The sequence below is a fragment of the Propithecus coquereli genome, unplaced genomic scaffold, assembly GCF_000956105.1.
Source record: "Propithecus coquereli isolate 6110/MARCELLA unplaced genomic scaffold, Pcoq_1.0 Scaffold553, whole genome shotgun sequence".
Lineage (NCBI taxonomy): Eukaryota > Metazoa > Chordata > Mammalia > Primates > Indriidae > Propithecus > Propithecus coquereli.
Window position 1 is genome coordinate 949278 of NW_012151430.1, and position 10599 is coordinate 959876.

Here is a 10599-nt window from a genome sequence, read left to right on the forward strand (position 1 = left end):
TCAGGCTTGTCTCGAACTCCTGACCTTGAGCGATCCACCCGCCTCGGCCTCCCAGAGTGCTAGGATTACAGGCGTGAGCCACCGCGCCCGGCCATGACTTCCTTTTTGACTCCAGTTTTTAATTGGCAAATAATAATTGTATGCCTTTTGACTCTTTTTTTCATCACAGAAGTTACTAGGTTTAAAAGCCTGATTTAATTATTATTTTTATCATATGGTTTGTCTACAATCTACCTGAGTTAATTTTGGGGTATTTTTCCTACTCTCTCGGTAACTATGCACTATTTTATCATTTTTCTAGTGTTACATTAGATGTCATATCATGTATAGGTGTTAATATTAATTAGTTTAATATTCATTACTTCTTTCTTGTATGTCAGGCAATGCAAGGAAATTAGACCGCTTAAATTCCATTTACAATTTTTATGCAGTTACTGTTCCTTTAAATCCCATAAGATATTATTAAGCTGTTTCTCAGTATTTATTTAACTTTACCTGTATATTTACTTTTGTTGTTGTGGTTATTGTTTTATATTCCTTCGTGCATTTTAAAGCCTCCATAGGGTTTGGTAGGAGGTTTTTTTTGGCTTTTTTAGTAATCTCTTAAGCACAAGTGTGCTGGTGATGCATATCTCTTAATTTTTGTTTATCTGAAAATGCCCTTCATTTTAAGAGGCATATTTTTGCTTGGCAGGTACCTTCTTTCAGCTCTTTGAAAGAACATGGTGTTGTCTTGGTTCCTCTTGTTAATGTCGAGAAGTCGCCTCTCAGTTTAATTTGGTTGTTAATTTTTGACTGTAATCTGTCTTTGTTTGATAGCTACTGTTAGGATTTTGGTTTTTCTTTATCTCTGTTTTTCTCTACTTTTGCTTGATGTGTGTAAGTGTGGGGTTTTGGTTTTTGTTTCTTTGTTTTAATTCTGACTTGTGTTTTTAGAACACCTTGAAACCTATGGTTTGCTATTTTCCATCAATTTTGGAAAATTATCGGTGATTATGTCTTCAAATACATTTACCCTCTTCTGTTCTCTCCTTTAGGGATTCAGTTCACCTCTGTTAGACCTGATCCTGTGCCTTTATTTTCTCACACACTCTTTTCTGTAGTTTTGTCTTGCTGTCCTGCCACGCTTCATTCAGGATATTTCCTGCCACACTGTTGTCCATTTTATTAATTCTCTCTTCAACTCTGTCTAAACTTCTGTTAAATCCATCACTGAGTTCCTAATTCCAGTTATTGTATTTTTGCAGTTTTACAATTTCTTTAATTCTTTTAGTTTCATGTTTTTTGCCAAGGTTCTCAGTGTCATTTTTTATATCTTTGAACATATTCAACATAGTTATTTTAAAGTCCGTCTCTGATCACTCTATAATCTGGATTCCCTGTGGGTCTGTTTCTGTTGTCTTCTCTTGTATTTAAATCTTGTTATCTTTTTTCTTGATGTGCCTGGGTATTTTTGACACAGTAATGGATGCTGTGTGTAAAAAATTACAGAAATAATATGAGGTTTCAAATGATGTTCTCTTCCTTCAGAGAGGATTTAAGCTTGCTTCTGACGGGTAGCTAGGGGTGCTAGCAACGCAAAATTACTTTAATCCATTTTTAAATTTTGACATAATTTAACATCAGACTTTTATCCCAGTCTACATTTAGTTCATCCTTAGTCCCAGGATGTAACCTTCGGAGTTCCAGCCCAAAGCATTAGAGATGTACTTGGACATAAGTTACTTTTCTTTCACCTCAAAAAACAGAATGTCTCTACTCTACTTTTCATCTTTTAATCCCCTTTTTCTAAAATCAGCAGATACACCTAGCTAGGGGCAAGCACTGGGGAAATACTAAATCTGCTTCTCTGTATTCTTCTCTCAGATCTTCACTGCCTTGTTAGCTTTCTGATGTCTTTAAACTTTTTTTTTTCTATTTTTGTCTAACTTTTCTAAGTGTTCTCAACAGAAGGGTTCCAATTACCTAGACTTACTGCCTTTTCTTTCATTATCACTCTTTTTTCATAAAGAAATGTTGTTTAGGCTTCAACTATATTTTTCTGACATGCTCCCTCAAAACATGTTTTTGTGACTTGAGGGTATTTTTGATGATTAGTTTGTTTCACACTCAAGTTGAGACCCTGAACAATTCATGGGTCCAGTGTATAGGTGCTGTTCACCTCGTGTTTCGAGACCCATATGGTGCTCAGTCTTGGCTTCAGGGCCTTGGGCTTCCGCAGAGGGACCTCATGGTTTTAACTAATTATCACCTTTTAGGAAAACAGACCCAGTATTACTTAATCCTCCATCTCACATCCCTTTTATTCTTTAAGAAAAGTCAGAAATTCTTATATTCATGGGATATTTGCCACTTCTTAAATGATGACAATTCATTTAACAATTTTTGAGGTATTATAAACCCAAGAAAACTTGCTGCAGGCTGGGTTAATTAAGCCCAGAGGTGACCTTGTGAACTCTGTCTAGAGCCTAAGTTTTCAGGTGCTATACCCTTGTTGCCCAAAAGAGCAAATATAGGTAGCTACCTGGTAGTGGGCTGAGCATCCAGAGAGTTAGATGTGGGGAGCTGCATATTTTGTATGTGAGCCTATAAAATAATGAAATTGGTCTTAGAAGCCACGCACAGTTCATCACTTTCCTATATTCATAATCATTACTCCTTATGAAATACAATTTCTCCTAGTGGCTCATTCCCCGGGACCAGGGTTGAGCCATCTATAGGAATATCAATTCTTAAAAATAAAAGTGGCATTTTGATAAAGAAGGTTCTTATTTGTGCCCCTCAAGAATTATAGCTTGACTTCTACTTTTATATAGGTAATTTAATTTTGAAAGTTAAAAATTTACTTTTATTCTATAGGAAATGACTCCAAAGTAGATGGTTTAGTAAACTTTGAGAAGCTAAGAATGATTGCCAAGGAAATACGCCAAGTTGTTCGAATGACTTCTGCCAACATGGACCCGGCTATGATGTTCCGACAGAGGTATGGCATTGACACATGTAAAAGTCCTAATTTACAGAGTGATGTTGAGGATGACATAATTATCATCATAATACTTACCATTTATTGATCATCTACCATTGTATGCTATACTAAGTGCTTTACCCATGTCAGTTTTAGGTAATCATTTACCAGGTAGGTAGTGTTAGTCTTCCTTTTACATATAAAGAAACTGAAACTCAGAGCAGTCTTTTTTATATAACTTGCTAAGATTTGAACCCTAGTTTCTATCTGCATTTTTAGAGTATATGGATAGTTCTGTATTGTTATTGTTCTTTAAAATATTAGCAAACAGATAGAAGAAAATTGCTGATATTTACTGAAATTATCCCAGAGGACAAATGCTTTCATCTGGTTTCTAACCCAATTTGTAAAGTATTAGTCTTCATATGTCTTTTACTGAATATTTGTAGAGTTCTATTTCTATCTAATTCATACTTTATTCCTCTAAAACATATTCCTTTTTCTCAAGTTATAATACTGCTATTTATTTGCTTGAAAGTTATTACATACAAATAAACAGAATTTAGAAAGTATAAATTTAATCATGCTTCATCTTTATTAAAAATGGAAAATATCATATCATTGTATTTATAGTAACCTGATCTAAGAATGCTATTTTTTTCTTTTTGAGACAGAGTCTTGTTGCTCTGTTAACCCGGGTCGAGTGCAGTGGAGTCAGCATAACTCACAGCAGCCTCAAACTCCTGTGCTCCAGCAATCTTCCTGCCTCAGCCCCCAAGCAGCTGGGACCACAAGTGCACACCACTGTGCCGGGCTAATTTTTCTATTTTTTGTAGAGATGGCGTCTTGCTGTTGCTCAGAATGGTCTCAAACTCCTGGCCTCAAGCAGAGTTCTCCCACCTCGGGCTCCCAGAGTGCTAGGACTACAGGCATGAGCCACTGTGCCCAGCCCTAAGAATGCTTTTTAAAGTTCATTTTTAATGTAATAACAAAGGCTTTTTCAAGTTATGTAAAATTTATAGAAAGTATGTTGTTAAGCTTTTCCCAGAATTTTTATAATTTTCAGGGTGTAAATTGACGTTGGTTTTAATTTTTTTTAGCTTTAGTACATAAGGGCATTAAAAATGAAATAATTGGCAGACACAGACACGGTTTCTATGGTTTAAAAACATATACTCTGATAAGAAAACAAAAACACTTGGTACTTCGAAAACCAGAGCTGGAGTTTGTAACCAAATAGAACCTAGTGTGTATGAAGATTGGTTTTTGTTTTTATTTTGTTTAAATTGATGTTCGGGAGTCTTTGTTTTTTATAACTAGTTGATATCTGATGGTTACGCTAGTTGAGAGATCCTCACAGTATGGAGAAAGGGCTGTGCTCAGTCTCCTCTTCCCAACCCACCCTCCTCTGCCCTTGAGCATCACGGCACTTGGTGAGGGTGTCATTGCACAATAACGTGGAAGCAGGAAGCAGTAAGGACCAGGGACCACAGCAAACCTGGAGGAGGGTTTGTTTGTTTTTGTTTTTGTTTCATGTTCTTGTGCAGTGGCCTTGCCACTCCCTGTTGTCTTACATGGACCTCCATTTACTTATAGGTGTTAATTTCCTGGTCCCTGAAGACATAATGAATTTGTAACCCTGCTAGACCAGTTGATAATAAACTGAGTACTAGCCATACTTCAGAAATGAGCAAAAGAGAAAAAGTGATGAAGAAGTTTATAAACCTGACTGTTTTCTTGGGAGTAGCCTGGGTTGAGTAGAATAAAATATGAGGGACAATAAACATTTATGTATAGATGGGGTTGAATTTTTCCTGAATTCGTTTTGTCAGCCAATCATGAAATGTCGTATCTTTCTTTAAGCAAATAATTGTCCATCTGGTGGTGTGTAATTATCCTGTGTGGATAAAGTAACCCCTCTTGTTTTAACAGTAATCAATTTGTTGACTGAAAAATGGAATCTTTATTTAGTCATACAGTAGTGTAAAGATATGCTGTATTGTAAAGATCTTAATGATACATTTTTACATACATTTTCAGTTGAATTTGCTGGTCAGAGTTTCTCGTAAAACACATTGTCAGAGAAATTTCTGCACTTAAAAATGAAGTAGACATCTTTATGTTCCTTGTTATTTCATCCTATCATTTAAATAAGTGACTCAAATTCTATTCCTTTAAGGTTTTTTTCCCCTAACAACTCTGAATTAAAAATTTATAATAAGTAAATGTTTTTCCTTAAACTTATTAACATAAGCTTCTATATGAAATTTGGTATTAAAAATACAATTGGTTTAAAGCATATTTTTAAAAAAATATTTCAAGATTTTTTTTCACCTTCAGTACATACCATAACATATCTGAGCCTCCTGCATTCCATTAAAGTCATTTTACTGTTAAGCTACAATTTTTTTCTAGTAAAATTTTTCTGTTCTTTTCTGTCTGCATAGTTTCTCTGACTCTCAACTGTTGTCTCTTTTCTGTGCTTTCCTATTCAAATACATGCTTCAATGTTTGTGGCTCTTGCTTACAGGAAGAAGAGGTGGCGGAGTCTGGGGTAAGTGTAGAGATGAATGCAACTGGAATGGAGGTTGTGCAACTCTTAACATATACTGCATCCTTTTCATTAAGCACGCACATAAATAGCATGCATTCTATTAACCCTGTCAACCTGCATTCCTGACAAATAAATGCCTTTTGCTAACAAGGTGAAAGTAGTGATAGAACTAGCTTTTTTTTTTCCCCCCCCACTTTTCCATTATTGACATTCTGTAAGTCCTTTTTAGATTTTAATTTAGCAAGGTCAGATGATGATGATGATGATGACAGTGAATATATGTTTTGTGCTTGCTATGTGCTGTTCTGAGTCTCTAAATGAATTATCTTATTTAATTCTCCTACCACCCTGTGAGTAGATACTGTTACTCCCGTGGTACAGATGGGTAAGGTAGAGTTGCCCGGAGTCTTACAGCTCATTAATGGTGAATCTAAACCTAGGTAGTCTGACTCTAGAGTCTACACTATTTTATTGAAATGCCCCATTTTATAAAAGTCAACATATTATCTAAATGTATGAAAATGGATGAGAAGTCTGTTTATAAAGTTTGCAGTTGAACTAGAAAAGGATTTTAATTCCTCTGGTCAACTAATGCCATGAGACTTTCAGCACTGTTTGACTTTTATTTTAAATTTTTTACCAGCTTTGATTAAAAATGCCCTTATCTCTTTTTAAAATTGTGATAGAATCAGAAACTGCCACCATTTGTTGTTAAAGTAGATTTAGGTCTCTGCTTCTGCATAACTGGATGTCTGTTAAGAATCGTGGAATGTCAAGGATCTTATAAATCATCTACCCAGTCCTTTCATTTTTAGGTGAAAAAGATGGCTTTTGTGGATGAAAGGATTGCATAAGAAGAATTTTGTTATTTTAAGAATGTAGTGAACCATGAAGTTAGACGCTTTCATTACATATAGGAAGAATTTTGCTGTGAGCCACCTCCTTTACTTCAGTCTTGTCTCATTTGTGGTCTTGTTTTTTGTTAAGCTTGGTGAACTTGACTTTCCTTCTACTTTATTCCTCCCTTCTCTGTGTGTTTCTCATGTATTTTCTTCTATGTCGTACATTTATGTCTTGGTCTTTTCCGGTTCTTCTCACTGAAAATAGAAATTAATACCTGGCATAACTATTCGAAAGAAGAATACTTGGACAATATATCTTAGTGGGTATTTGAAGTGATTGAATGACTTATGTTAACACATTCACTCTTTATTCAGCTGTAGGGTTGCATTGTATGATGCTTGCAAACATTAGGTATTTTCATTTATATTAGGATATTTCCTGTTTTGGAAGAAGTTTCGAAAATATTTTACTGTCATCTATCACAATGTTTTCATTTATTAGGATTTTGTATCTCTCCCAGATTCGTAATACCTACTGTTCCCCCTTTTTTGGATATCAGCTAAGATAAAATCATTAAATATTTGTATTAAAATGTTCTCCTAAATGTTGGGACTTAATTTTACTGCATTTCTTTGAATTCAAGACATCAGTTGTTGGGTGCACCATTATTTTATGTACCACTAAGAAAAATCACTGCAGTGTCTTGTTAGCACTGAGAAATTTTACTTTATGCTTATTGAAAGTGCTCTTACAGACTTAATGGATTTTTATCACGTAACACCCTTGTGCATACATGAAAAGGAACATATAACTAAAGTAAATTGGTTTAGGTCTCTCTAAAATTTCTTCATATTCAAAATAAGAATCTTCTGAATCATTGTTAGAGTCATTGGTTTCTGGGTTTTTCCCCCCCACACACACAGTACTGCTGTCTGTGCCATTCAGTGTATTGGTAAGGCAGCATTTCTTAAAGCAAGTCGTAAAAGAACTAAAAGCTACTACTGGTGCTGGGCGCTAGGCTGGCTTTGCAAATAATTAGAGCTAGCTTCCTTTCATCACCTGCTTTGAGAATGTTGTTGAACTTGTCAGATTCACTTCCTTCTTGGAATCATTTGGTCCCTGGAGGTTGGTTAAAAGGGTAGTTCATTAAAGTCACTGGATTTTCTTCAAAGTCATTCTGCAAGTTTTGAGGTTTCTGCATGTGTAATTAATGACAGTCATGTCACAGTTTCTGCCTGACCAATAGCAATTGAAAGTTGCCATCAAGTGTAAGACATGCTCTTATTTCAAAGATCTGAAAATGTGAAAAAAAAAAAATATATATAACACTTTTTCAACTATGTCTCACTTAATTTACAATGGATTTTAGTGTCTGTTTTAAACTGGCATGCGAGCACTATGGTCTATGTATTTAGAATATTTTTTTAAAACATGCTAATGTAGAAAATCCATAGATAACCTTATTAATATATTGGAATGGCTACTGCCTTCAAAATAAAAATCATCTAAGAACCTGTCTTTGCTACTCTCGTTAGAAAGAACAAATATGATTACAATTGCTGTTTTCCATTGATTCTAGAAGTAGTCATTGTAGGAGGTTTGCCAAGAAGAGTAGAGTTGAGTGAAGGTGTAGCTTATTTGAATTAGTTATTTCTGCCCCGGCCTGCGATTCCATCCCATTTAGAGGCTTTACAAAAGTAAGAGCCCAGATCCCAGATCATCAGTTCTAACACCCAAATATTGCCTAACCATTCAGTGGAAGCATTGAGTAGGTTTTTACTGCATATCTGATTTCTGACTATATTGAGTTGAATATAAATGCTGTTAATTTTCAGCTAGTATCTTATTGATCTCTTTGAATTTTGACCAGAATATGGTTACTGGTAAAATTGGTCAACATGCTCAGAGTGGGCCTGCTGTAGACAGGAATGGTGATGGCAATGGCATGTGCAAAGCAGCACAGACAAGCAGAGCTACTCTAGAAACTTCACTGCTGAAGAACCCTGGTGCAGAGATCTGACTGAGGGTGGACTTGTCCTGACCCAGGCTCTGGCCATATCTTCAGAGTGTAGATGCCCTCCAGGGCCGGAGGAATCCTTTTTCTTGCCACAGTTATGCCACGAGTCGCATAGTCACAAACACAGGTCTGATGGAATATGTCACTCAGGGGGAATTGTTGTCTCATTCTTTTTAATTCTGTACTTTATGAAATCTTGATCTTAATTCAGAACATCACTATGTGTACCAGATTACTTTGCATTAATGCTCTTCATCTTTTAACTCATTTACATAAGCATGCAATAGCATTAACAGAAAAAAATCTTTTAATCTTCAATCTGCCATGCTTAGTTCTCATCTTTATAGCTCCTTACTGTGATCTCCATCTTCTCACAGGTCACTGAGTCAAGGCAGCACGAATTCCAACATGCTGGATGTTCAGGGAGGTGCTCACAAAAAAAGGGCGCGGCGCAGCTCTCTGCTCAATGCAAAGAAGCTGTATGAAGATGCCCAAATGGCAAGGAAAGTAAAACAGTATCTTTCCAGTCTGGACGTAGAGACAGACGAAGAGAAGTTCCAGGTGATGTCATTGCAGTGGGAGCCCGCATATGGGACCCGTGAGTACACGTTTTCGTTTACGTGACACCACAGAGCACAACAGAATAGCAACTTGTTTTTCTAGAATTACGCTGGAGTCCCAAGAAAATTATTAACTTTCATTCACAAAAAATTACTGGCATACCGCAAGCATCATGTGATCTTATTAATTAGGTACTGAGTTCCATCCATTCCTGTTGGTTTACCCTATGCAAAAAATACAGGGATAAATAGTTCTTTTAGAAGTTTTATAAAGCTTTTTTTCCATGTAAAAATTGGAACATTGTAGAGGAACTTTCTGGTTGTGAACATTTTTATGTTCATCCCTAAATGAAGAATAAATGTAAGTGGAATTTTTACCTTTTTTTATTTCACAGATAATATCATTTACTAACTAGAAAATATAAGAAATTTGATTAAAACACTAGAGATAATAGGCTTATAGGTGCCAGTAGTAAGGTAAAACCAGAACAATCAGACACAGTCTAATACTGTTAATCTGTAGAAAGTATGTTGAAAAAGATCCTATTCCGAATACTTATTTTTTTTTTAAATAAGTACAAGCAGCAGAAGCCTATGTCTTTGTATCAAGGACTTGTAAGAGCAGAAATCAAAGATGGTGAAATATATACACTGTTGTAACCAATAAAAAAAAATGATTGGTCTTATGTTAAATTATACACTGAATGTTATGCCTGTAAAAATGGTAATAAAATTCTATTTCTGAGTTCCTGATTGACAGAAATGATAGTCATCATGGATTGACCCTAAAATGGATTAATGATGTGGTATTTACATAGTAAGAGAAAAATTATGTCAACATAATAGAAAAGAGAAAGTGGAAATAGAACCAAATACTGATTTTGAAAAATTCAGACATGACGGTAAATTTTAACATACAGAGTAAGGAACCATTCAGTAAATGCTGTAATTGAAACAGAGTATCTTGAATACTTCTACCCATAGGAAAGGAATTGGAGTGTGAAGAAAGAATAGCTACGAAAGGATACAGGCGGAGTTTGAGTCTCATTTATTACCCTTTGGGCAAGGTTCTCTGTATCTCAGGTCTCTGTTTTCACAAACGTAAAACTTTGGCAAGAGTTGGGAGTACATTTTATCTCTGTGATTTTTTTACATCAAACCTATTAAATTTGGGGAAAAAAATAATAAAAGCTAACAATTATTTAGAGCTTTCTACATGTCAGCAACCAGGCCTAAGCACTTTATAAACGTTGCCATTTACTCCTCACAGCAACCTCTGAGGTGTCCAGTTTGGGATTGTATTCTAATGAGACAGTGCACCCAAAAAATGTGCTTGTATAAAGATCTTGCAATATGTATTACAGTGAAAAACCACTCGGATATTACAATGCTAGAGCATAGTTAATTATGACTATTTCCTTATCAATGCAAGCAATGATGGCCATTAAAAATAATGTGTATATAGAATTAGAAGGTATATGGCAAAATTTCTTACCAACATGAGACATCAAGAATAGTGTCAGCCATGTGAAAATGGTACATGTCCAAGGTAAAGACTGAAAGCATATATAGAACCTTTAATGTGTATTCATGCTTTAAAGTTCGAAGCCTTATACATATTTAATTTATTAAAACCCTCTGACCTTGCTTTGAATTATCA

At 35.3% G+C, this 10599-nt stretch overlaps 1 protein-coding gene across 1 annotated transcript in view; it reads left to right on the plus strand.

The window, feature by feature from the left end:
• The window catches only part of RAPGEF6 (Rap guanine nucleotide exchange factor (GEF) 6), a 213525-nt gene that overhangs the window by 182426 nt on the left and 20500 nt on the right, over positions 1–10599 (plus strand). Inside the window, exons 21-22 of the mRNA XM_012657631.1 lie at positions 2860–2983; positions 8757–8977. Of these exons, the coding sequence (XP_012513085.1) occupies positions 2860–2983; positions 8757–8977 (345 nt within the window). The remainder of the gene's footprint in view (positions 1–2859; positions 2984–8756; positions 8978–10599) is intronic.